Source organism: Ceratotherium simum, chromosome 13, assembly GCF_057802395.1.
Source record: "Ceratotherium simum simum isolate JZ-2026a chromosome 13, ASM5780239v1, whole genome shotgun sequence".
NCBI classification, from domain to species: Eukaryota; Metazoa; Chordata; class Mammalia; order Perissodactyla; family Rhinocerotidae; genus Ceratotherium; species Ceratotherium simum.
Window position 1 is genome coordinate 43,589,554 of NC_141912.1, and position 26,679 is coordinate 43,616,232.

The following is a 26,679-nucleotide window of genomic DNA, read 5'->3' on the forward strand; positions in this document are numbered from 1 at the left end:
CACCACTCGACCCGGGCGCAGCGCGCAGGCGGCGGCGGAGAGACGCCGAGCGGGCCGAGTGTGGCCGAGCAAAGCCGCAGCCGGAGCGGGGCCGCAGGAGCCGGGCCGGGTCCGGACGGGCCGAGATGCCCTATAAACTGAAGAAGGAGAAGGTGAGCGTGGCCCTTTTCCCCGCGCCTCCGCCTTGGGGCCTGCGCGGAGCTCTGGGAGGGGCCCGAGCCAGGCCCGGGACAGCCCCAGACTGACCCTCCCGTTCGGCCCCCGCAGGACTCGCGGGGCCAGCCCTCCGCCCCGCTGCTGGTCGCACCCCTAGGCTGTGCCGCAGCTGGGAAGGCTCCGTCACCTCGCCCAGGGTAGAGTCCCCTCACATACACCTCCCTCCTTTCCTCCCTCCACCTACCCCCGGCCCAGAGTAACCTCCTTCCTCCAGATCTGCCCCACTCCCAGGTCAGTCTCCTGCTTTTTCGCCCCCAGCCACTCCCCCCATCCCCCACCCGTTTGCCCGTTTGGGACAGCCCCTCATCTGAGACAGCACCTCCCTCCAGAACTACACCCCACTACCCGCGCGGCCCCTTCCCTCCTCTTCTCACCCGCCTGGGCCTGGGCCGGGCTTCTCCACCGTCCTCTCCAGCCTCTTCTCCCTCCCCGCCAAGCTCCCTGACCTAGAACAGCTCTGCTCGCTCTCTCCTCCGCCGAATCTGGCCTAGGCCCCTCCCTCTAGTTCTTCCTTCACACACAAACTTGTAAGCCAGGACGGAGCCCTCCCTTCTGCCCATGGAACCTCAGAACGACGGTACTGGCAGGCGCCTCTGAGCGCGTTCAGTGCAATCCCTAGTGAGACAGATGAGGAGACTGAGGCCCTGACAGGGGAAGGGACTTGGCCAAGGTCACACAGCCTGATGGAGGCCCAGTGCAATATCAGTTCTCCTGATTTAAAGGCCTCCTCTGTACCAGAGCCCCCCCTAACAGGCATCCAGGTTCATCCTAAACCTGTCACTTTTCCTAATCTGAGCAGGCTCCTCCCCTCATTCCTAATCTTAGGATAACCTTTGCATCTTTCCTTTTTTGCACAAGTGCTGGATTTCTGTCTTTCCTGGGCCACACTATCCTCAAATTGGGAATCGGCCCTCACTGTCAGATTAATTTTTCTTCTTACCCCATAGGCCAGCCACCCCTGGACACTCTTGCTTTTGTCATGGTGTCCTGATACAGGCCGTTCTTGATGTTGGCTTCTTTTGCCCTCCTCTTCTACCTCGGTACTGCCTTCCCCTGTTCTTCATCCCTGCCTTTCTCTTCATCCCTGCCCTCTTTCCTGCTGTTGCTGAGGTCTGACTCAGAGGTGTGGTTCTTTTGAGGTAGAGACTCAAACAGAGGATGCTAGGATACTAGTTCCAGCCTCTCCCAGCTTCTCTTCTCCTAGGGCTGGCCCCTCGTGGTGGGGGCTGGCTCTGACCCGGTGTTCTGCTCACCCATTTTATGACCCCAGAGGTGTCTTGCTTTCATTTGCCCTCTGACTGGCTGGGTTACTGGGCTGCCATCTCTGACTTTATCATTAAACTCTTTATCCTGGGCTGTTGGAGATTTGCCAGGCAGCTCTGGTTCTGGGTTGTCCCCATAAACTCTCAGGGCCCAAGGTTCTGAGTGTAGGGTTGGTGATGGTATACTAGGCACTGAACCTCCTGGGGTGCTGAGCTGGGTGGGTTTGTGTGCCCCACCCAGGCCCTGTGTCCTTGGGGAGTGGGCATGCTGAGGTGGTTTGGGCAGCTTAGCTGTAGATGATGCACACACGAGTCAGCCACACCAGGGGCTAAGGGGTTCCTTCATGGAGTGTGGAGGGGCATGGAATTCAGGGGAGGCTGGTGAGGTCCCCACCCATGTGTAGTGTATAGTCTGATAGAACAGGTACTATCCTGTCCACAGAAAGCCTTTTCTACTAGATGATTGAGAAGAAGAAGAAAAATTCATAAATAGACTTGCTAGGACCACAGGTGTAAGTATTTGGTTAGGAAAGAATACTGGAAGGATCTGGGTGCATGGGGCATCTCTGATCCCCTTTAAGGTTTAACTTTCTGCTTTTGATTTTCAGTTGCATTTGGCCTACTTCAGTGATCGGCAAGTCTGGAGGGGGAGGGAGGTGACAATGGGACTGAGGTTTGCCTGGGTGTGGTGGGGGCAGAGAGGAGGTGTGGGTGGAGGATCTTGATTCCTCACCCATCACCTCTCCCCTTTCTCCATCTCTACTGGTCCCAATCCTGGCCATCCTTCATGGCCTCCTCCCTGAAGCCTTTCCCAAACCCTCAGTGGGGGGGTGAGGTCTCCCTCCTCCCCTGGATTTGCAGAACACTTGGTAGGTCACTTATGGCCCTTTTGTGTTCCCTTGGACTGGAATTAATTGTGGACACGTCTTTTCTTCCCCTTTGAGATAATAACTAAGCTTCATTTTGGTTTGGCATCTCCCTTGCACACAGTAGGCGCTCAATGGATGGGTGCTGAGTCAGTCCCTTGGGGGATTTGCATCCCTCCTCTTCCCTCATGTTCTGATCTGAGACTTGTCTCGTTTAGGTTCCTGCTCCCTCCCAATTTCTTCTTGTTCATAATAATAGTAATAACATTGACTAAGGTTAGGGTTTTCATGTGCCAGACACTGTGCTAAAGGGAATTAGGTACCATGATTGTCATCACTTAATAGATGAGGAAACTGAGGCTCAGAGAGGTGAGTTAACTTGCCCAGGATTATGTAGCTAGTAAGAGTAGGGCCCAAAACACAATGCTGGCTCCAATCACAGTGCCATGCAGCACTTGAGTGCTGGGCCGGGCTGAAGTTTGTGCACTTCACCTGTTCTGCAGGAGCCAAGAAGCAAGGGCAGTGGGCCTGGTGTCCTCATGCTCACACACACCCTCACACACCCAGGCAGCTGGGCTTTCTCTTAGGCGCATTCCCCAAGAGATATGTCTGAGTGCTGCAGGGTGGGCGGAGGGCTACAAGAAAGAATAAGGAGCTTATAATCAAGTAGAGAGATGAGACCTGTACGAAGATAGGTCAGCTTTGTCCGAGAGGTCCACATCTGGGGTGTGTGCAGCGTTGTGTCCTGCCTGCAGCCCCCTCATCCTTTTCTTCTCCACGCCACGCTCTGAGCCACTCCCTGGCCCCTTGGCAAGGGTCAGTGTGCCCAGCCTGGTCAGTAGGCAGTGGGAGAGTGCTCAGCCCAAAGAAAGAGCTCCTTCCTGTCGGTGCAACTGCCAGGAGCTGCTCCACACCTGGGTATGGCTTCCTCCCTCCCCACCCCCAGGAAGCCTTCCCTCTACTCCAGCCCACACAGAGCTCTCTTCTCCCTGAAGTCTTTTTGCCCCCATAGTCACAATCACTTGATTTAACACTTCTCACTGAAGGGGCTCAGGTGCTGTTGAGTTGCAGAATCTCAGAGCTGGAAGTGATTTCCAAGGTCCTCCAATCCAGCCTTCATTTCAGGCTTGAATCCCTTCCGCAGCATGCCTTGGAGGAGGCATGAATGCTCCTCTGCTTGAATGCTCTCAGGGTTGGGGAGCTTGCAGCCAGTTTCTGTGTAGCTGCTCCGGGAGAAAATCCTTCCTTGTTTGGAGCCTCAGCCTGTCTTGCTGCCACTTCAGCCCATGGCTCTTGGGCCTCTGGATCCACAAAGAGCAAGTTGCATCTTTAGCCCACACGGCAGCCCTTCATTTATTTGTAGAGATCCCTGTTGCTCCCCCACGGCCATGACTCCTCCCTTCCATTGTTAACTATCCCAGTTCCTGCAGCTGTTGCTCTCAGGGCACGCTTTTGAATCCACTCCCAGGATGGATTGTATTTCTCCCCAGAAGAAAACCTAGGATTTGTCTTTGTCTCTCCCAAAGTCTGATGCTCACGACTGAACCAGATCCTCCAGAGTGGCCCCGTCAGTGCCAAGCACAGGGCACTTCCATGTTCCCCCGTGCCAAGCAGTCCGAATAGGTCTGTTCACTGGATGAAAGGTCATGTGAGCTGCGTGGCAGCCCACTGCGCACGGATGATTTGTGTTGAGCTTGCACTCAGACCTAAATCCCAAGTCTTTTTCACATTTTCCCCATCCTCTCCCTGGGCAGTTGCTTTTTTTGGCCTGAAGCATAGGAAGAGATGCTGGCAGGCAGGGCTCTGAGCCAGTGGCCAGGTTCCTGAGGGAGGCTTGGGACCAGTGCTCACTCCTTGTAGCACTTCAGGGCCTTACCCCCATCCCTGTCCCTGTGCTTGTCCACCGAGGCCTTCTTGGGGCAATTCCTATACCTGTTGTCATCCCTGGGCCGTTGATTATGCCAGTAGCACCCCCTAGTCTGAGTGCTATTTGTGACTTCCAAAAAATGCCTCCAGGTCTTGCCAGATGGCCTTTGGGGGAGAGTGGTGACTCCCTCCCCTCCAGCATGAGAGCCTCAGGTACCCTCTATGCCCACTTAGACAGAAGCCAGTATGAGCAGCTAGATCCATGATGCTTTTCCCTTAAGACTCCTCACCCTGGTTCTTCCTTGACAGAGGCCCTCCCAGGCCCTAACTTGTACACCAGCCTTGTGAAGGGAAGGAGCATTATCATGCTTAATTACGGTGTGTTAGAGATGTCTTCCTAACCAGATTCTAAACTCCTTGGAGGGACTGAATCTCCCTTTGTGTACCCCAACCCCCCCCTCCCCTGGGACTGGGTACAACGTAGGTGCTTAGTGGTTCTGATTGATTGATTGATTCACTTGGACAGAGAGTAATTAGGGCAAAGACCTGTGGGGTCCAGATGAGGCCTCCTCCCTTCCCCTGGCATCTGCTAACTCTCCCTCCATCTTCTCCCTTCAGGAGCCCCCCAAGCTTGCCAAAGGCACGGCCAAGCCCAGCAGCTCGGGCAAGGATGGTGGAGGCGAGAGCGCCGAGGAGGTAACGAACGTGGGCACAGCCTTAGTTATAGTGCAGTCACCAGCTCCAGCTGCTTGATGACTAGTGGGGTGAGGGGCCCAGAAGTTATCCAAGCAGAAGGGAAGAAGGCTTCCACACCTGGGAGGGAGCGGGGCAGCCCATCCAGGCTGCCCTCAGGCAGGCTTTCCCTTTGGCTGGTATAGCTCTCCGGTTCTTCAGACTCCTCAGGAATTCCTGTGAAAGTCGTTTCTCTGTCCACCAACTTCGAGTGTTGAGAATTCCTTTTTTCTTAGGGCAAAAAGCTAGGAGTGTTGCATCCTGGGGAGAAGGGAAAAAGCACCTGGGTGCTCAGTGCGGTGGTGAGTGGCTTCAGCATGGCTGTGGGTGAGGCAGGGGTGGGGAGAGGCTGATGTCCTGAGTCGGGTAGGGCTGGGTCCACTGCCCTTGGTCCGGATCGGATGGGAGCTGCTGAAGGGCAGTCGTGAGCAGAGGTCAGTGCAGCTTTGCAACCTAGGGCTATAAAGCAATAAATGGTAAATGGAGAGAGCACTGGCAGGTGGAGGGACTTACAGAAGTCCAGGCTATGTCCATGCAAGTTTGGGAGTGCACTCAGTGGGATGCTCAGGATGGCGAATGATCCTGTGAACATGTTGAACAAGTGCCTGTATTACCCAGAAGCTGGTGATCCTTGGTTTCTCTGCTTCCTCCCTCCCATTCTAAACTGTTCAGAGGGATGGAAGAGAACAGGAAACAGAGCTCTCAAATTATGGGCAGGTCTTGTGGTTTTTTGGGGAGAAGAGATCGATTAACAAGTGTTTGGGGGCCGGCCCCGTGGCTTAGCTAACCTCTCTCCTTTCAGAGGTGGGAAAATGAAGGGCCAAACAGACCAGCTGCTAGATTTCTCTACTGCCTTTCTGACCCATTTTAAAGACAGTGGGTCAATATCAAGCCCTCCGGGAAAGGAGAGTGTTGCATTCACCTTGGGCTCTGTTTTGTGACACATGGCTCAGGGCTCACCTGTATGAGGGAGCTGCAGGAATTCTGCTCCGTGATTTTCCAGAAATGCACCCATGTGGCCCCAGGCAGAGGGACAGTGGAAAAGTTGGGGGCCAGGCTGTGAGGCCCCAGTCATCAAAAGCTGTTTGGCACAGTCCTTGTCTTGCCCTTTTCCTAGTCCAGAATTTGGGGCTCTTACAGCCAAATTTACCATATCAAGCAATTGCCAGAATCTTTCCAGTTGATCCTAATAATTACAAGCAACATTTATTTTATTGAGCAGTTACATGTGTATTAGTTTCCCAGACCAGCCATAACAAATTACCACAAACTGGGTGGCTTAAAATAACAGAAGTTTATTCTCTCGCAGTTCTGGAGGCCAGAAGTCTGAAATCAAGGTCTTGGCAGGCCATGTCCCTCTGAAGTTCTAGGGAAGAATCTGTCCCATGCCCCTCTCTAGCTTCTGGTGGCTTTTGACAGTCTTGGGCACTCCTTGGCTTGTAGATGTATCACTCCAATCTCTGCCTCCATCTTTTTTTTTTTTTTTTTTTTCCCCCCAAAGCCCCAGTAGATAGTTGTATGTCATAGTTGCACATCCTTCTAGTTTCTGTATGTGGGATGCGGCCTCAGCATGGCCGGAGAAGCGGTGCGTCGGTGCGAGCCCGGGATCCGAACCCGGGCCACCAGCATCGGAGCGCACGCACTTAACCACTAAGCCACGGGGCCGACCCCTCTGCCTCCATCTTCACAGGGCATTCTCCCCTGTGTGTCTCTGTGTCCAAATTTTCCTCTTGGTATAAGGACACCAGTCAGGTTGGATTTAGGGTCCGCCCTAATCCACTATGATCTCATCTTAACTTGATTACATATGCAAAGACCGTATTTCCAAATAAGGTCACATTCATAGCTGTTGGGTTGACATGAATTTTGGGGCGACACTGTTCAACCCAGTACACTATGTGTCAGGCACTGTGCTAAGTACTTTGCATGCATTTCATCTTTTAATCTTCTCATTTAATCCTCACAACACTCCCCTTAGGTCATTCTGTTATCATCATCCCCATTTTACAGATGAAACTGAGATTTAGGATGTTAAGTAGCTTTTACTCAGCGAGTAAACAGCAGAGCTGGAATTTAATCCAGGTCTGTGTGGCTCAGGAGCCAGTTCTCCTGTGTTCTTAATGATGTGACAATAGCTGGCTCTAAGGTTCTAGGAGAATCTTAGAACAGAAAGGAGCCTTGAGAGATTAGGTCAGATTACCACTGTAGGCAAGGGTCTCTCCCTGACTGTCTTGGAAGAAAATAATTCAATGCTATGGACTATTTTATGTGCTGTGCCCTGTCTTGAGTTCTGGGAGTGGGGACAGAGGGAGGAAGAAATCCCAGTCTCCACCACTTCAGCCTGTCTTCTTGTAGCCAGAGTTGTTACCCTAAAAACACTTTTGGTCTTATCAGCCCTCTACTTAAAAACCTCTGTTGGCATCTCATTGCTTACAAGTTAAAATCCAAATTCACACTCTCGGCCCTTCTCACCCCGCTCTTCTAGCACATGTCCTGGTTTCTTGCCCCACTAGACTTCCCATTTTCTGATGTGACAAGCCCTTTTAAGTCTCAGGGCTTTCTGATGTGATTCCACTGGCCCAGATTGCTTTATTTCTCTCCTTTCTTTCTTTGCCAACTAAACTCATGTTTTTCCTTTAGGAGCCACATAAAAGTCACCTCTTCAGGGACGTCCTCCCTGATTTTTCAGGCAGAGTGTGCAGCTCAGCCCTCTGTGTTCCCTTATCATTTGTGGCTCATGCTGCTTTTGCATTTCCCTTGTACTAAGGCTGCTTTTGTGTCTGTCTCGCCCGCTGGACTGTGAGCTCTTTGAGGGCAACGGCCATGTCTTATTCACCTTTTAATCTCTGATGCTTAGCACGATGGTTACTGAATAAATGGAGGAAGGTAGGAATTAAGCACAACTAGATAGAGCTCTAGACGTCAGTGTAGGAGAGAATGCCTCTGATTTTCAGGGTTTTAAACTAAAATGATCTTTATTCAGCTAGTAACATTAATCTTTGCATTTTTCACTGTTAATTTTCTCTTCTTTCCCCTACAATACTTTCTATAGTGCTTAAATTATATTTCTATCTTCTACTTTATGTTTAAATATATGGTTTTAACTATTAATGGTGGCTGTGTTAGGATCAGGTTGGACCACGATTGGTTCAGAGTGGGCAAGCGTAGTTGCGGTCTCCTGAGTGTGAGCATAGTGTGTAAATTCAGAGTGCCACTTCACTGCTGGAGGCCTGAATCTAGGAAGGCTTCTTGGAGTTTGGATCCTATTGAGAGTTTAGAAGTGTTTAAAAGGCGGAGGAGTGTCTGCGTCTCCTACTTCAGGCAGAGCAGATGGCCGCTACAGAGTCTCAGAAGTGGGACCAGGCAGGACATATTAGGGAGTGGCGGGCAGGTTGGCCAGGTGTCCTTTGGTCAGTGTCCATCCGTGCTCTGATGGCTGCAGAAGGTTCTCCAGGGCGCTCACCTGCCTCCCACCTCCAGCCCAGGTCAGTAGGGGAGAAATTAGAAGCCTGAGCTTTTTGGAGAAAGGGTTGAATGTGAAGTGAGTCACTGCTGTATCCCCATACCTCCCTTCTGACAAGATGTTTCCTAGCGAAGGGTGAACAGACCAGAGGATGCCTCATCGAGGCTTGGCAGCCAGGGTCTTTGCTGGCTGGACCAGCTGTCTCTCAGATGCTTCTTGTGTCTGGGGTGTGGGAGCCTATGGTCCTCATAAAACCAGGGTGGCCCAGTGGGGTGGGGGTGAGGCAGGCTAAGCCCGCTCAGCTGCTTTAATAACACAGTCCTAGAGGGGAAGGGACCTCAGGCATCAACTCGTTGGGTAGGTTTTTTGGGTGTGTGTGAGGAAGATCAGCCCTGAGCTAACATCCGATGCCAATCCTCCTCTTTTTTGCTGAGGAAGATTGGCCCTGGGCTAACATCCGTGCCCATCTTCCTTTACTTTATATGGGATGCCGCCACAGCATGGCTTGACAAGTGGTGCATCGGTGCGCGCCCGGGATCCGAGCTGGCGAATCCCGGGCCGCCAAAGCAGAGCGCACACACTTAACCGCTGCGCCACCGGGCTGGCCCACGTTGGGTAGTTTTTTAAACTTTGATTTTTAGCCATGCAACCCTCTGTTCTCTTGAAACCTTACCTGGAGAGTGGTTGGGAAACCACTGATCTAGTCCAGCCCCCTCCTCGTTAGCAGAGAAAATTGAGGCCTTGCTTTTCTCTTTCTGGGAAGAATGCCTCCTTTCTCTGATGTCCCCTCGGTATGAGGTTCGTGGAGGTGCAGGGTGTCTGCGTCTTATCTGGGAGGATGGAAAGACGTGTTCTTCCTAAGTCTTGTTCCTCAGCTGCCACTGAGCCCCTCACCCTGGTATCAATCCTGTTTCTCCCTCCCACTCTGCTCCTGCGGCTTTACAGGGCTCTGTTCTGAGGGCTCCTGAGTCAGGATGGGAAGGGCATGTGGAGAGAGGCCTGAGCTTGGCTCCCAGTCAATCAACCAAGCAAATATTCGTTGAATGCCTGTCAGGTGCTAGTGCTGAGGGGACCCAGAGGGGTACAGACCAGGGTCCTGGCTCTCAAGGGACTTGCTATCTAGCGGGGGGATGACACGTGAGCAGACCAAGCAAGAGGTGTCACTGGGGATGATCACAGAGCCAATGGCACAGATAAGTAGTGTCAGGAAGAGGAGGGGGTGGACACTCAAGGCCTGGAGTGATCTGAGAAGGCTTTTTGGAAGAAGGTGAGACTTAAGCTGGGTCTTGAAAGATGCAATGCTTTCTTGGATTCCCCCATTTTAAAACAAGGAGGATAGGGCTGGCCCCGTGGCTTAGCGGTTAAGTGCGCATGCTCCGCTGCTGGCAGCCCGGGTTCGGATCCCGGCCGCACACCAACGCACCGCTTCTCCAGCCATGCTGAGGCCGCGTCCCACGTACAGCAACTAGAAGGATGTGCAGCTATGACATACAACTATCTACTGGGGCTTTGGGGGAAAAACAATAAATAAATAAAATTATAACATAAGGAGGATAATGGACTCTAAGGAACATTTGAGGTGTGCTAATATTCAGGAATTTCCAGGCTGTATTCCTAAAATCCAGGAATGGAAAATAATTAATAATAATAATAGAAGCTACTGCTTATAAAACTCTTCTGTGTGCCATATACTGTTCATTTAAATCTTTATTACAACCCTAGGAGGTAGGTACTATTGTCATCCCCATTTTACAGATGAGGAAACTGAGGCACAGAGAGGCTATATGATTTTCTGGAGGTTACTCAGCTAATAAATGGCAGAGCCAGGAGTCAAACCCAGGCAGTCGGACTCAAGTCTGCTCTTGACCATTAAGCTCCACAGATAAGGGTTTGGTTGTTCCTACAACAGGGAAATACAGGCCCGAAGCAGGGGAGAGTCTGACGCACACCAGGCTCTGGCCCCCCAAACTTCTGCCTCTCTCCCTCTCTCCCCTGTCCTCCACCGAGGTGTGATCCATCTGCCGTGTACAGGAAGAGAGACCCCAGACTCCAGGGTGCCGTGCCCTGTCTAGCCAAAACCACGCTGGCTGAGTGCCAGTCATGGCAGGAGAGGCGTGTGACGGCTGCTCTTGCTCCACTTCCTTGCGTTCCCCTACTCACATTGGTGTCGGGGGCTGTCACTTCAGGCGGAGGAGAGGGCCAGAGGGCCTGAGCGGTAATGAGCTACACTGGGCTCCGTGCTCCTCTCCTGTTCTCTGATCCCCAGATAGGTCAGAAGCTCGACATAATTGTTTCTATAAAAAATTCAGAGCATGCAAAGCACAGCATATCTGTCTTCTTCCCTTCCCCGTCTCCCGGAGCATTTCAGATTCTCCCATTCTTACTGTATGAAGTGGAGTTTGTGGAGGGGGCTGGAGAGGTGGGGATGGCAGGTATGAGGACGGGGGGACAACTTGTCCTGTGGTGTGGGTACCCAGCTGGACGTGGCCTCACTCCTCTGGTCCTGCTGCAGTCTCTGGTGGGGGCAAGGGCTGTCCTGTGGCTCAGCATCTCTCCTTTCCCTACAGGGGTTACCTGGACAGTCCCTGTGGGTGGACAGCCCTGCAAACACCTGTGTGTAGACTTCTGAAAATGGGTCTCGTGGTCCTCTGACTCCCATTTCTGGGAGGAAGTAAAGAGAGAGCTTTTAGAAATTAATTGTATTTCTCCCATTATGAAAGCAGTGTCAGCTTGTAGAAAATTTAGAAAAGCAGAAAAAAGTCCTCTATCACTCTGCTACTACGGGAGATGGTCGTGAACGCAGTGGTGGGCTTTTTCTTTCCTTTTTTTTTTTTTATTTGTGGGGAAGATTAGTCCTGAGCTAACATCTGTTGCCATTCCTCCTCTTTTTGCTGAGGAAGATTGGCCCTGGGATAACATCCGTGCCCATCTTCCTCTACTTTATATGTGGGACGCCTGCCACAGCACAGTGCGTAGGTCCGTGCCTTGGACCCGAACCCGTGAACCCCAGGCCGCCAAAGCAGAGTGCACGAACTTAACCAGTATGCCACTGGGCTGGCCCTTGTTCTTTCCTTTTCTTGACCAGGTTTGGGGTTCTGTGCATGTGCTATAACGTGGGTGAGCTCATTTTGCATATACAGGTTTTTATTGTCCTGATTTAACTTAGCATAGGAAGCAATTTTCTGTCATTATATAGTTTTAGGCTTTTTGATTTATTTTAAATTTTTATCAACACGATAGCATATACATCATTCGGAAAGTCAGATAATAAGGGCAGCCCTGCCCAGGCCCCTCTTCTCCTGGGCTCTGTGGCAGCCACTTTCAACTCCTAACTCTTTCCTTGGAGACTGACTTCTGTACTTCCAAATAAGATTCTTTTACTGCTTTTATCCCCCTTACTTTTTGTGCTTTAAATATTATCTATTGACTTCCTACCGTGGAAAATTAAGGCCTTGGTGTCTTATACCTCTGCTCAGACATTTCCCCTCCTCCCAAAATACTTATCACCAATTTTGGGTAAATTACTTTGACTGTGTAAATATTTTTCACAGCTGAGCCATGTACGATTACATTTAGTACATAGTTTTTATAAACATAATTTTAACTCCATGATTTCCCATTTATTTATCTGCCATTATAAATAAGGCTGTGAAAAGTGCACACAAAGCCTTTTTTTTATATTTAGGATTTTCCTTAAGCTTTATTTCTAGCAGTTAAACTGCTGAGACATAGGAATGAATTTCTTTCTTTGAACTTTTAACTGAAGAATGTCACACATTCGGTAAAGTACAGTAATCTTAGGTGTCCTGCTCAATGAATTGTTAACGTTTGTTTACGCTATGAACCACCTCCCAGATGTGGTCAAGATCTAGAATGTTTCCATTACTCTGAACGTTCCTCATGCCCCTTCTCAGTCAGTACTGGCATCTCCCCACCACTACCACTGCCACCGCAGCCCCGGCAAGATAATTCCTTTTCTGACTTCTGTTACCATCAATCCATCAGTTAGCGTTGCCTCTTCATGAGCTGGAATGCACATTTTGAAGGCTCTTGATGCATAGGCAGTGAGCATCACTTTTGGAGACCTAACTTCTTGACCACTCCCTTTCAGGGAGAACCCTTAGTTATCTCTGACCCCGGCCTTAGCTCCTTCAGGGCAGGAGACAGCTGCTTGCCGCCCAGACCTGTACAAGCATAAACTGACTAGGGGATGGATGGTGGCCCAGGCCTGGGGTGGAAGGCATATCTTGGAGAGTGGACTTCAACAAATCACTTGTTTGACCAGGCCCAGCCCCAGCCACAGCCACAACCCCAACCCCAGTCTCAGCCACTGCCATCCAACAAGCGTCCCAGCAACAGCACGCCACCCCCTACACAGCTCAGCAAAATCAAGTACTCAGGGGGGCCTCAGATTGTCAAGAAGGAGCGACGGCAAAGCTCCTCCCGCTTCAACCTCAGCAAGAACCGGGAGTTGCAGAAGCTTCCTGCCCTGAAAGGTACTTGGAAAAGGTCGAGGGGGCTGGTGCACCAGGCCTAGGGAGCAGTGGGTGTTGGCGGAATGGAGGTTTGGGGTATTTTGGGAGGATGGGAGTTCTAGAGAATGTGAGGGGGAGTTCCACTGGGGCTGGGGGTGCCAGGGGAGCAGGATGGCAGCAGATGGGGTAGGGGAAAGCCCTGTAAGGGGAGTAGGGCATAGCAATGAAGGACTGGGGAGGAGAACCTGACTGCTGGGTGCCCCTCCCAGATTCGCCAACCCAGGAGCGGGAGGAGCTGTTTATCCAGAAGCTACGCCAGTGCTGCGTCCTCTTTGACTTTGTGTCGGACCCACTCAGTGACCTCAAATTCAAGGAGGTGAAGCGGGCAGGACTCAACGAAATGGTGGAGTACATCACCCATAGCCGCGATGTTGTCACCGAGGCCATTTACCCTGAGGCTGTCACCATGGTAGGCACCGGGAAAGGGGAAAGCAGGCAGGGCCAGGGCCAGAGAAGCCTGGACGGGGCTTTTACCTGGGCCCTACCCCTCAGTTTTCAGTGAACCTCTTCCGGACGCTGCCACCTTCATCAAATCCCACTGGGGCCGAGTTTGACCCAGAGGAAGATGAGCCCACCCTGGAAGCTGCCTGGCCACACCTCCAGGTACCAGGGCAAGGGAGCAGGTTGGCCTGTCTGCAGGGGATGGAGCACTCTGAGAGCTGCAGTGAAGGGGGGGGGTCTTCCCCAGTCCTTGGGGAATACCCCCTCAGTGATGCTTCTTTCCCTCCACAGCTCGTGTACGAGTTTTTCTTACGTTTCCTTGAGTCTCCTGATTTCCAGCCAAACATAGCCAAGAAGTACATTGACCAGAAGTTTGTTCTTGCTGTGAGTTCCTGAAGTTCTGTCCTTTCCCTCCTTCCAATCCGTGAACTCTGGCCCCACAGCCCCTCACTCCAGTCCCAGCTGTTCTTTTTCCTTCTGCTGAATATATTGGGTTTCAGCTGTGTCTGGTACAGGAGGACTATGGGGGATTACACAAACCCACTCTGCCCATAGGAAGCTTCCAGCATAATGGAAGGAAACGAAAGAGCAACATGGTTACCTCTCCCCCATCAATGGGGTATGCATACATGCTCCCCAGACCTCACCTTGGATAGCACAGTGTAATAGAATCACTCTGCTTTCCAGAGACTTGGCCCTACGCCCCTTCCCCAGAGAACCTCTGGGCTTCCCGTGGCCAGGACCCTATGTCACCCAGCCCTGGCCCTCCTGGGCTTCTGCCTCACTTGCTGCCTGCCTTTCCTCCCACCTGCTCCCAGCTCTTAGACCTGTTTGACAGTGAGGATCCTCGAGAGCGAGACTTCCTCAAGACCATCTTGCATCGCATCTATGGCAAGTTTTTGGGGCTCCGAGCTTACATCCGTAGGCAGATCAACCACATCTTCTACAGGTGAGGCCAGGAGCCCAGGCTTAGGAGCAAAGTAAGCCCCCGCTAAGGTGGGATGGTGAAGGGAGGTAGGGGGGACTCTGCAGAATGCTCAGGGGTTGTCAAGAGAGCCTCTTTTCTTGCCCCAGGTTCATCTATGAGACGGAGCATCACAACGGGATTGCCGAGCTCCTGGAGATCCTGGGCAGGTGAGAGGTGGGGTGGGGGCACAGATGGCAAAAAAAGTTTGGGAGGATTGGTGCATTGAGCTTGGACCTGGCCCTTTGGTCCTAACAAACCTCCCTTAACTCTTAGCATCATCAACGGCTTTGCCTTGCCCCTTAAGGAAGAACACAAGATGTTCCTCATCCGGGTCCTGCTTCCCCTTCACAAGGTCAAGTCCCTGAGTGTCTACCACCCTCAGGTGAGCTGCCTTCCTCCTGATGATCTCCAGCTCTGGCAGCAGAGAAAAGAGGAGGGGAAAAAAAAAGAGGGGGAGGGAAGGTATTCCAGCTGGGTTGGGGGTGGCAGAGGGAGTGGGTAGGATAATTCCTCTCTAGATCTCCTCTTCCATTCTGGGCTCTTCTGACCTGAGACCTGGGCCCTGCACCTCACCTCCTTTCTACCTCACCTTTTTGTAGCTGGCATACTGCGTGGTACAATTCCTGGAGAAGGAGAGCAGTCTCACTGAGCCGGTAATTCCCCTTCCGGGCCCCAGGGTGCACCTCTTCCTGTCGGCAGCACTTGCCAGTCTGCACCTATCGAGCAGTGCCGTAAGCAGGTGCTCAGGATGGGTGTGGCCCCATGGGTGACACGGTTTCCTCTCTGAAGGAGAAGTAAAACCTTTATACACCTAGGAAACAGATCCAGGCCAGAGAAACATGAGCAGTTAGCTGAGGCCACCCACGCTGTGCCCACCAGGGTAGGGAAGAGAGGGCAGGAAGGCTTCCTGGAAAACCAGGCAGGTGTTGAGTGAGAATTGTATCCCCATGTCCTCCTCTTCTCACAGGTGATTGTAGGACTTCTCAAGTTCTGGCCCAAGACCCACAGCCCCAAGGAGGTGATGTTCCTGAATGAGCTAGAGGAGATTCTGGATGTCATTGAACCTTCAGAGTTCAGCAAAGTGATGGAACCACTTTTCCGACAGCTTGCCAAGTGTGTCTCCAGCCCCCATTTCCAGGTAAGACCCAGACTTGGCATTTCCCACCCCTGCCTCCGAGAAACTGAGGAGGGTCTTCAGCCAAGCGAGCCATATCCCCAATGAGTGCCACCTGTCCCCACCAGGTGGCAGAGCGTGCTCTCTATTACTGGAACAATGAGTACATCATGAGCCTGATAAGTGACAATGCTGCCCGAGTCCTCCCCATCATGTTCCCTGCACTCTACAGGAACTCCAAGAGCCACTGGAACAAGTAGGGGGCTGGGGTGGGGCTGGGCACTGGGGCTCTGGGTTTGGAACCTGTGAGGGTGTGGAAGAGCTAGACAGCCAGCGCTCTTACCTGGTCGCTCAGCAAGTGGGGCTGGTGCCCATTGCACAGTGATAGGCCCTTGAGGGCCTGACTGGGAGACAGGATCCCTGTGTGAGAGATCTCTGTGACACCAGGCAGCAGAGCAGGGACCTATATTACATCTCTGCCTGCCGTCAGATATCCTGCAGCTTTGGAGACTTAATTCCACGCTGTGAGAAGCTGATATGATCTTCTTAGTAGGTGCTGAATCCCAGCGCTGTAAAAAGGCTTTCCTGCTAAAAGCATGTGCCCTGGGGTGCAGATGTGGTCCACTGTGCTGCTGGGAGGCCATCAGTGTGGGCTAGAGCGTAGGAAATGTGGGGGTGGGGAAGGATGGACACGTGGACCAGTATTTGTAAAGACCCTGAAATGCCAACCTCAAGTCACATGATTTGGCCAGAGATGAGCTTATACTGTGCAGAGGTTTGTGCAATGGGAGCAGAAAACGAGAAAGCTCTTAGCAGAGACACCTCCTAGGAGAGAGCAGATTAGGGTCCTGGCACTAAGGGCAGGCTCTGGCCTCCTCTACCTCATCTTTCTTCCTGGTGGCAGGACAATCCATGGACTGATCTACAACGCCCTGAAGCTGTTTATGGAGATGAATCAGAAGCTGTTTGATGACTGCACACAACAATACAAGGCAGAGAAGCAGAAGTGAGTATCTCTCCACTTGAGGGGCTTTCACCTTCTACCACAAGCCCCCCTTTGCTTCTCTCTTAAGCCCAACCCCAATCCCCTCTCTGTTCCCTCAGGGGCCGGTTCCGAATGAAGGAAAGGGAAGAGATGTGGCAAAAGATCGAGGAGCTGGCCCGACTTAATCCCCAGGTGAGGTTTTTCTGCCACTGCCCTGAACTGAGGGGCCCATCTTGGGCTGGGGGAGGATTTGTTTGAGGCAGAATATGAAGCAGACAGGTTCACAGACTTCTGAAGTGGCTCTCACCACTTGTCCGTGCCTCTTTCTTGCTCAGTATCCCATGTTCCGAGCTCCTCCACCACTGCCTCCTGTGTACTCAATGGAGACAGAGACCCCCACGGCAGAGGACATCCAGCTTCTGAAGAGGACGGTGGAGACAGAGGCCGTGCAGGTGGGAGGGCACAGAGGAAGGGGGAGCAGAAATAAAAGATCTGGAAGGGAAAGGAGACAGCTGCAGCAGAGCCAAGGAATAAGGGGAAGAAATAATAGAATTTATTGGGAATTGGTCACCATTGCTCGCCTTTTCCGTATCCACACACAGATGCTAAAGGACATCAAGAAGGAGAAAGTGCTGCTTCGGCGGAAGTCAGAGCTGCCCCAGGACGTGTACACCATCAAGGCGCTGGAGGCGCACAAGCGGGCGGAAGAGTTCTTAACTGCCAGCCAGGAGGCTCTCTGACCCCCTCACCTTCCCATCACAGGGCCACCGCCCACTCAGCCCTGGGACGCTGCCCTGGCCCTCCACCCTCTGCTCCCCACTGGCTGACCTGGGGCAAGGCAGTGCCTCTCGAGCTACTCCAGGGAGAGGGATGCGGCACTTGAAGCAGGGACACCCCGAGTGGTCCCTCTTCTCCCCAAAATGTGTTCATGCCTCCCTGTGGCTAGTAGACAGGCTGAGCACTGAGAAGCTCAGTGCTCAGACAATTCGGGGATGCCTGTCCCCCTCCTGCTCCTAACCCCTGAGGCTGCTCTGAGAAAGAGACGAATACATATGCTCCTCTCCCGTTCCCTTCATTCTCATTTGAACTCCAGGGGCCTTTCCTTCTCTCCCTCCCCTGCAGAAGCATTTGGGAGCAGCAGGAGATTATTCTCACCAAAGTTATGCCAAGCCCCACTGGCCCCTGGAGTGAGTAGCTGGAGGGGAGCCAACCCCCAGCAGCACAAATAGGCCCCCAGCCCCAGCAGTGTGCAGGCTGATGGGGTTGTATTGTTTCCTCTTTCCCCTGCCTGACCAAGACAACGTGGGAGGTCAAATGGACAGTAGGTGATGAATACAGGGCCCAGATGGACCAAGAGAAGGGGGTGAATGAACACCCGACCCTGTGCCCCCTTTGGTGAGCAGCAGCCCTGGGATCACGGACATGGAAGGGACCACCTTGCGGCTGACTGCTTTCCTGTGCTGTAGGTCCCCAAAGCGAGGAGGAAGGAAGCAGGGAGCAGGGCCCCAAGCATAGCTCCCCTCAACACCTATTTATTTCTTTCTTTGTGCTGATGCTGGGCAGGCCCTCACTTGTCCCTTTCAGGCACCTAGGAGGGGCAAGGGGCTGAGGAGGGCCAGACCCAGGTTCCAGGGACACAGGCAGTGCAGCTTTTGGCTGTGTACATAGGGTGCTTTATTCTCCACAGAGTGATACATGCTAAGGTGGGTTGGGCTTGGGCCGATGTCCCCGTATGTACAGAACTGAATAAAGTGGGTCTCTGAGAAGTCTGATTTGCCTTGATGTGGAAAGGGAGGTGGGGAGGATGGAGATGGACAATACAACCAGGGATGTGTGTTCAGTCCGGTGCTGGTTCTGTCCTGGAATGCAGAGAGATAAGGCTGCTCTCAGGGTGGTCACTTCCAGGCTGGGGAAGCCTGCCGGGCTTGGAGGGCCTTCTGTACCACATCTTCCCACTGGGCATCTGATATCTCCCGAGCCCAGGCAGGAACCCCTGGCGCAGGCAGGCTGACTCCAGCCATCGTCCTTTTCACCAGCTCTACATGTTCTGAAACCATAGGCAAGGACCAGTTAGGGATAGAAACAATGAGACCAGCTCCCCTCCCCACTCCTTGAATTAACCCAGAACCCTTGGGCCAGCAAGGTCACCAAATCCTTCTTATTTCTAGGCAAGCCTGCCCGTCCTCCAAGTCTAGCAGAATAGCATTTCATCTGGATTCTGAAGTCTGCAAAATCTTAGATTACAAATTGCTGTTTTAGGAACAGGGTGTTCCTCTGTGACTTCCCTCTTCTGGCTCTGCCCAGTCTGTAATTATTCCAGAATGAAAGAATGATCTCTCTTACCTGGGTCCATGGGAATAGAGCTGTGGTTGCTCAATGCTGTAGCTCCCTCATCTTCACCCTCGCTCTCTAATGGTGGGTCTGGCAAATGAAGCCCCAGGGCCTGCAGAGCCAGAGAGAAGACAGTTAAGGCCAGCCCTTCAGGGATCCCAGGTTCACCTGCCCAGGAACAATGCCTCCTCCACCATACCTGGATCCGATCCTGGATATCAGCAACTACATCTCCATCCCCTACTGGTGCCAGCTCCACCTCCTCTTGTTCGGGATCTTGGTTCAGGGGCTGGTAGGAGTAGCCAGCTGGGCCTGCCCCTGTTTCCTCCTGCTCTTCCTCAGGCTCCTCACTGCTCCAATCCCCAGTGCCTTCTGTAGGGCCCTGGTGCGGCCCTAGTTCCTCAGTCTGATTGGGGAAGATACGCTCAGGGCCCATGGTGTCTCCCCCTAGAACTACTGCTGCCATCCGGGCAGGGGCTGCAAGAACGGGGAGGGAGGATAGGGATCGGATGAAATCAGGTCCACCTTCAGCTTCTCATCCAGTTCCTTGTGGTTTCCTCCTGCGTCCACAAAACATTTAAACGCCCCCAAGCTTCCTGCACACCACCCCACCCGAGCCTCTCCTGAGCTCTCTTGGGCCCTCCACCTCTTAAGTCGGCTCTTATCTTGAACCGAGGCCCACCCACTCTGCTCTGCCAATGCTTAATAACAGCCCAACGGGAGGCCACGCCACGTCCCCAAAGACACTCCTTCCAGAACCCCCTCCTCACCCCCAACTTGGAAACTCCCGATCGCCAAACAAGCTCCCGTAGACAGGGCGTACCCGCCCCCTTTTCCCCTTCCCAAGGGGTCCCCTCTGTACTGCCTGACAAACGCCCTTCAAGCTCCAGGGGTTCCCCTCAAATGGCCCCAGCTGCGGCGCCCCTACCCGCCCCCACCGACCCTCGGTGCCGGTACCCCCGCGCGCCTCACCCGCTCCGAGCCCGCGGCCGAGCCGCGCCTTCACTTCCGGCGGGGCAGGACGCGCAGGGACGCTCGGTCCTCCAGCCCCGCCCCGTGCCCATGATTGACGCGAGCGAGGACGCGGACGGCCGGAGGCCCCGCCTCCGCCAACCCCTGCTCGGACGACAAAGGACTACATTACCCAATAACCCGTTTTGACAGAGCTGGATACACGCGGACTCTCCTTCTGCCCCTGCCCACCCCTCTGCCCGTCACGTCCCTCCCGAAACCCGTGGACTACAGGTCCCGGGAGGCCTCGGGCTCTCGTCTGACTGCACGTGCGCACACCGGGCCCGCCCGAGGCACCTAGCCCGGCTGTGTTTATCTGGTTGGGGACCGAGTCGTCGGTTGGCGCGCAACCGGTTCTAGGCTGCAGGCAGCGCGAGGCCCCGCGGCCCCGCCCCGGCCCGGCCTGGCAGGTAGCCCGGGATGGGTTGAGGAACAAGGAAAATTGGAGGGGCTGGGGGCGCTCATGCCGGGAGCTGGAGTCATGGGGGAGGGGCCTGAGGGTGATGGGTGGGGGTAGAGAGGGATCTAGGGGGATGATGGGAAAGGAGAGTGTTAATGGGGAAAGAAGGGCTGGGGAGGATGGTGAGGAAACGGGTGGGAGAGACCTGGTGGCTGGAGGAGGCACTGAAGGAAATTGGGAGGAAGACTGGGTTGTGAGGAGAACGGGGAAGCTGAAGATAATGGAAGAAGCGGGGGAGGGGCGGGCGTTGTGGGGGAGGGGAGGTTGGGATGACAGGAAGACAGGGATAGCGTCGTATACAGGGAGGCAAATCTCTGGCCGAAAGGGGTCAATGAATCTTAGTTTTTTTTCCCTTAGTGGAAGAGGGAAAATGGAGGGCTGTCGGCGTGGAGCTTGGAGTGGTGGGAGAAGGAAAAAGGAGAAAACTGCAGAGCTCTCAGGAGATCAAGAAGGGCCAGAAATGGGGAGTGAAAATTGGGAGAGACCAGGGAGGGGGGTACATGAAGGGAATTGAGGAAGCTTGAGAATGCCGCGATGATGGAGGATCCCGGAGACCCAGAGATAAGCGGAGCCCCTGAGACCTTGGGGGCTTGTCCTCCATGAGCTTGAGTTGTCCTTATGGAAGAGAAGCTGAGATTCTCTCCACCTTTGGATGGAATTGCTTGTCTTTTCTCCTGTGAATTCTTTACCTTGACATAGCTGAAGTGGGGAGCAGAAGCTAGGAGGGAAGATGAAGGACTCCCATTCTTAAGCCCTTCAACCTCGTATGTGCCCCCATGAGCCCAGATCCAAGATCTTTTGCATTGAGGTCAGGAGTACTGAAGGGAGAGTGGTTTCCTACTGGGGCTATTTCAGGTTTGGCAGGGTGGCTATTTAAAGCATGGGGTGGAGGGTTGAGGGAGGTTAGGGGTGGCTGGCAAGCCAGCTAAAGCCATATCTCTTTCTTGCAAGGGGCCTGCCTTACTTGAGCTTTCTCTGTCCCTGAGGTTCTCTCTGGCTCTTCCCTCTGCCATGTCTTCTTGAACACAGAGCAGATGATCCTCCCAAACCCAGCAGGTGCTTGCCAAGGAAGGCAGTGCTAGCTGCAGGAGGATTTGCCTGACAGCCTTCAAATGTACCCATTATCACTAGGTTGAGAAGTTGTCTTTAAGAGACCGTGACCTCTCATGCCTAGGTCTTTTTCTTGTCCTGCCCAAGGTCATTTGTGCTTCCCTTCCCCTTTCCAATGCACACCCCCACCTCATCCGCCCTGTCAGGGACCCAAGTGGGAGAGTTGCTGCTGGAAACAGCTTGTTTTCTACCACAATAGCAGGGTGGGGGAAGCGGCAGGAGAAGAAAATCCCTCCTCCCCACCCCCACCCCCTCAGTGCCCAGCAGACACATACCTTTCTGGCTAAGTTCCTAGTCTTGGCAGCATACCAGGCACAGCTGTCAAAGGAACTCCTCGTGCCTGGGAGGGGCCCTGGGTGACCTCGATGGCAGCAGCTCAGCTTGACAAGAGCTCCCTATGAGGGGCTAACCACCCGTGGTAACATGGAGGCCCCTGTCCTGGATCAACCCCACCCTGTCCTCGATAGAGGGACTGTTCCAGTCTAAAAGCCTAAAAGCTTTTCTGCTTGGAAGCACCCATGCCAGCTTTCAATGGACTGTCTGGGGCTGGCTGTGCTATTAATAGCTCTGAGTATTTTGAGATCCCTCTCCCCACCTTAAAGAGCACAGAGATTCTTAGAGAGGTGGCAGTAAGCAGAGCAGAGCCAGAGAGACAAGAGAACACACTGGCCTGGGAAGGGGGCTTGGAGCTTGTGCCAGGCCAGGGACAGAGTGGAGCCTCCATGAGTAGGGGGCGACTGCCCTGAGAGCCTTGATTAGCAGATTCTGAGCTGGCAGTCAGGTCGGAGGGGCCCCACCCTTTGCTGTTGGAGAACACAGCCAGGGCTAGCTCCCTGACCTCAGCAGCTCCCCTGGGGCAGGGCCAGGCAACTGAGCCATGAGGGGTGGTGTGGGAGGGCCACCAGGGTGACACTTAAAGGCAAGGGCTGGCCCTGGGCAGAGGCACGGTGAGCCAGCCAAAGGCCTTGCCTGAGGAGCCTGTGGCCCTAACTTGTGTGCAGGTAGCAGAGGCAGCAGGCCGTGCCGGGGGGGCATGTTGCTGTAACCAGTGGCCCAGGGGATGTTACGGTGGACAGTGCACCTGGAGGGCGGGCCCCGCAGGGTGAACCATGCTGCTGTGGCTGTCGGGCACCGGGTATACTCCTTTGGGGGTTACTGCTCTGGTGAAGACTATGAGACACTACGTCAGATTGATGTGCACATTTTCAATGCAGGTAAGCTAATGCTGAGACCATCCTTAGGTGCCTGTCAGGGAGGGGAACGGGCGGCTGAATGAGGTTTGGTGGTGGTCTCGGTGGCCATAGGGGATGGGGGAATGGATATCTGGTTTGGGAGAAGGTGGACAGCCTCTAGAGATGTTCCCAGGGCTGAGCAGAGTTGTGCCCACAGTGTCACTGCGTTGGACAAAGCTGCCCCCGGTGAGACCCGCCATCCGTGGGCAGGCTCCCGTGGTACCCTACATGCGATATGGACATTCAACCGTCCTCATCGACGACACAGTCTTCCTTTGGGGCGGGCGGAATGACACTGAAGGGGCCTGCAATGTGCTCTATGCCTTTGACGTCAGTGAGTATGAGTCTCAGAGAGGCTGTGTTCTGCCAAAGGTGCTTCAGGGGACTGGGAATGGTGTGGTCCGAGGGGTCTGGGAATAGGGCACCCCGGAGTCTAGGAGGGAATGTCAGAGGTTGCTTACCTGGCCCATTCTCTCACCTCCTTCAGATACTCACAAGTGGTCCACACCCCGAGTATCAGGAATAGTTCCTGGGGCACGGGACGGACATTCAGCTTGTGTCCTGGGCAAGACCATGTACATTTTCGGGGGCTACGAGCAGCTGGTAGGTCTAGGAAGAAACTAAAGGTTTAGGGTGGGAATGAGAAAGAGGAAGGGGAATTGAGGGTGGTGAAATGGGAGGCTTTGGCTTGTTGGCAGGTTTTGAGGGGAGGGATGGAGGGTCAGAGTGTGACCACTGATCCCCTCTTTTATTCCTTCCTCCACTTCCTTCCCTTTCTCTTCCCACTCAGGCGGACTGCTTTTCCAATGACATTCACAAGCTGGATACCAGCACCATGACATGGACCCTTATCTGTACAAAGGTCTGCCTTTTCTTCTTTCTTCCAGATCCCCACCCTCAACTGAAGAAACCATAGGAAGTTCAAAATGAGAGCAGATCCCCTCCCAGCCTCCATGCTGACGCCCTCCCTGTCATCTCTCTGCTTCTGCCCAGGGTAACCCTGCACGCTGGAGGGACTTCCACTCAGCCACAATGCTGGGCAGTCACATGTATGTCTTTGGGGGCCGTGCTGACCGCTTTGGGCCATTCCATTCCAACAATGAGATTTACTGCAACCGCATCCGCGTCTTTGACACCAGGACCGAGGCCTGGCTGGACTGTCCGCCCACTCCAGTGCTGCCTGAGGGACGCCGGAGCCACTCAGCCTGTGAGTGTCTGTTATATCCCTGTAGAGTCCCCGTTCCTGCCCATTGTCCTCACTCTTGACATTCCTTTCTCCTTGCAGTTGGCTACAACGGGGAGCTATACATCTTTGGTGGTTATAATGCAAGGCTGAACCGGCACTTCCATGACCTCTGGAAGTTTAACCCTGGTAAAGAGCACTGCCTTTAGGGAAAAAACAAGGAGCAGTTAAGGGGGGAGGAAAGAAAAGAATCCTGAGTAGGTAGGGGGAGGCAAGGGGAGGGGATATCCAGACTGGGCAGGTATTGAACCTCCATATAAACTTCTCTTTAGTGTCCTTTACCTGGAAAAAGATTGAACCGAAGGGGAAGGGGCCATGTCCCCGCCGGCGCCAGTGCTGCTGTATTGTTGGTGACAAGATTGTCCTCTTTGGGGGTACCAGGTTCGGAGGAGAGGGGAGGGCTCAGGGAAAGGCCTAAGTCTTTGACTAACACGGGAGCTATTTGAGCAAGAGGCTCTCATGAGGAGTCTTTCCTCCTTCCTTGATCTCTTTTTTGATCCCTACAGTCCGTCTCCTGAGGAAGGCCTGGGAGATGAATTTGACCTCATAGATCATTCTGACTTACACATTTTGGACTTTAGTAAGTATACTTTTTCCCAAAGTGCTCCTGCCGTCAGGGTCCTTGTCTTTGGATGGGGACATCCAGGACTGGACACTATTCACGGCTTTGACCATCTCCCTCACCCCTCTCCTCCTTTCAAGGTCCTAGTCTGAAGACTCTGTGCAAACTGGCTGTGATTCAGTATAACCTGGACCAGTCCTGTTTGCCCCATGACATCAGGTACAGTGAGTGGTTGGAAAGGAGGGATTGGTTGAGGGTGAGTGGGCAGCACAGGCAGGACCTGATTAGCCTGGTCTCAGTTTGGAGGAGACAGAAGTTTTTGTTCTGCTGGAGATATCATGTACTTGTGGAGAATAAGATGGAAGGAGATACAAAACTGTCAGCTGGGTGAATTAAATGAAAAATAAAATCCAGTTTTTTAAAACAAGCTCAGGGCTGGCCCCGTGCCTTAGTGGTTAAGTGTGCGCACTCCGCTGCTGGCGGCCCGGGTTTGGATCCTGCGCGCCCACCGACGCACCGCTTCTCCGGCCATGCTGAGGCCGTGTCCCACATACAGCAACTAGAAGGATGTGCAGCTATGACATACAACTATCTACTGGGGCTTTGGGGGAAAAAAATAATAATAAAATTATTTTAAAAAAAAAACAAGCTCAGAAGCATCAGTGCCTAAAACCTGAGCCTAAATGGTTGTTTTTGTTAACGTGCTGAGAAAGTTTGATTAAATCTTAGAACCTAGCTTCAAAGTAAAGACGAGTTTAGGAGCCTCTGGATCATATTAGTTCCAGAATCAAAGGGCGGTTCTTCCTAGCTACTTCCCTTTGAATTCCATTCTTAGGTCCAAATCAAGCACAGAAAGTTACTTTGTGTATAATAATTTTGTGTTATTTTATATATTTTGTGTATTTTGTGCTCTTCTGGGTCATTCTGTGACACTTCCCTCTCCTTGTATCAGTTCAGCTTAACTCTTCCTTGCTGAGGGTCTGTGTGTTCAGTGTTTGGTGACATACAGTGTACAAGGCTGAACTGATGGATCCTAGGCTGGCCCAGGATTGACACATGTGCAAGTACCTAGTACCAAACAGACTGTACTGAGGGTCTTGGCATAAGGTGATACTTAGTAAATCTTTGTAGAATGACATAATTGTCAAAAAGAGAAGGATTTAATTTTAGTATGGTGGATGGGTGGGGAAGGCCTTAGGGAAGATAGGAGAGCGGAGACAGGGCCTTAAAGGGATGGGAGTTGAGAGCAAAAATGAGCATTCCTGGTGGGGGAGGAGGTGGAGGGGCTGCCTGGTTGGGTCTGAGCAGAGGAAAGGTAGGTTGGGAAGTTTATTGAGATGTGTACACAGATGCTTTTCTCTAGGTGTTGGGCACAAGAATATATAGATAAACAAAAACAGAAAGTCCACCTGAGCTTGTGGTGGAGGAGTGGGTGGTATTGGATATGGTGGTGGGTGGGGCCTGATTGTAAGGCTGTAAGGAAGAGGTAGGTGGCTGTGGGTGGTTGAGCTATAGGAAGTTGGAGGGACTGGTGTGTTCATAGCTTTGTTCCAGCAATTCTGGGCTTGGGGGTGGAGGCTCCCCCTTCTGTTCTCTCTGCCTGTCACTGTTGGCCTTCCAGGTGGGAGCTGAATGCCATGACCACCAACAGCAATATCAGCCGCCCCATTGTCTCCTCCCATGGGTAGGAGGACGGTTCTGCTGCTTCCCTTCCTGAGCCTGCTGTTGTCTTCACTACCCCTGCCAATCTCAACCTGCCTGCCCCTTTGGACCCTGGACTCGGTATACCTCCACGTGGAGTTGTTGGACTAGCGGTCTTTTCTGTGCTGTGAACTCAGTGGGGAGCTGTAGGCGGGGAGGGCTAGGTTCCTCCTCCCTTGGGCCGAGGGCCCCTTCCCCTTGGTGCTCTGTCCTATCCACTTCCTTCCAACTGCTCCTGGGCTTCTGCTCTGCCCCAGGCCAGCCAAGCTCTGCTGGGAAGTGAAGGCAATGGGGAGAAGGGAGAAGCAAGCAGTGTCTGAGCCTTAGGAGCTTCCCCCTACCCCTATTTCCACCTCTCCCCCTGCTTGAGCCCGGAGCATTGATTGGGAGCTGAGAGGATTTGCAGCTGTTGGCATGAAACCTCCTTCTCCCTGACCTGGGGAGGCGAGGACCAGCAGATGATCCCTCCCTTCCCTGAGCTGTTGCTGTACCCTGACGCTCTCAGCCAGCTCGGATTTTATAAAAATGAATTAAAAACCTCTAAACGTGTGATCTGTTTTTGTGGAATGCGATGGGGATGGC

At 53.1% G+C, this 26,679-nt stretch overlaps 3 protein-coding genes across 5 annotated transcripts; 2 read left to right on the forward strand and 1 right to left on the reverse strand.

The window, feature by feature from the left end:
- Positions 1-18,213, forward strand: PPP2R5D (protein phosphatase 2 regulatory subunit B'delta). The gene is made up of 16 exons (XM_004424128.3): positions 1-152; positions 4,829-4,906; positions 12,691-12,901; positions 13,150-13,349; positions 13,433-13,543; positions 13,673-13,765; positions 14,200-14,330; positions 14,456-14,515; positions 14,622-14,730; positions 14,948-15,001; positions 15,316-15,486; positions 15,591-15,718; positions 16,367-16,468; positions 16,567-16,639; positions 16,783-16,899; positions 17,050-18,213. Exons 1-16 carry the CDS (start codon positions 126-128, stop codon positions 17,185-17,187), a joined length of 1,803 nt encoding a protein of 600 aa, XP_004424185.2. The 5' UTR covers positions 1-125; the 3' UTR covers positions 17,188-18,213.
- MEA1 (male-enhanced antigen 1) lies at positions 18,098-19,804 on the reverse strand. The gene is made up of 4 exons (XM_004424135.3): positions 19,751-19,804; positions 18,978-19,255; positions 18,791-18,890; positions 18,098-18,494 (listed from the first exon to the last, which is right to left on the reverse strand). The coding sequence occupies exons 2-4, from the start codon at positions 19,242-19,244 to the stop codon at positions 18,343-18,345; spliced, it is 519 nt and encodes a 172-aa protein (XP_004424192.1). The 5' UTR covers positions 19,245-19,255; positions 19,751-19,804; the 3' UTR covers positions 18,098-18,342.
- Positions 19,805-19,984: 180 nt separating this feature from the next.
- Positions 19,985-26,646, forward strand: KLHDC3 (kelch domain containing 3). 3 transcript variants are annotated; one of them, XM_087438613.1, is made up of 11 exons: positions 19,985-20,199; positions 22,361-22,573; positions 22,749-22,925; positions 23,079-23,194; positions 23,382-23,453; positions 23,585-23,798; positions 23,877-23,963; positions 24,107-24,215; positions 24,341-24,414; positions 24,537-24,615; positions 26,085-26,646. In XM_087438613.1, exons 2-11 carry the CDS (start codon positions 22,420-22,422, stop codon positions 26,206-26,208), a joined length of 1,206 nt encoding a protein of 401 aa, XP_087294739.1. In that variant the 5' UTR covers positions 19,985-20,199; positions 22,361-22,419; the 3' UTR covers positions 26,209-26,646. The 3 variants fall into 3 exon arrangements, with proteins under 3 accessions (XP_087294739.1, XP_087294740.1, XP_004424182.1); XM_087438614.1 differs by having other exon boundaries at positions 19,986-20,199; positions 25,349-26,646; XM_004424125.3 differs by having other exon boundaries at positions 19,988-20,199; positions 26,018-26,646.
- Positions 26,647-26,679: the final 33 nt, after the last annotated feature.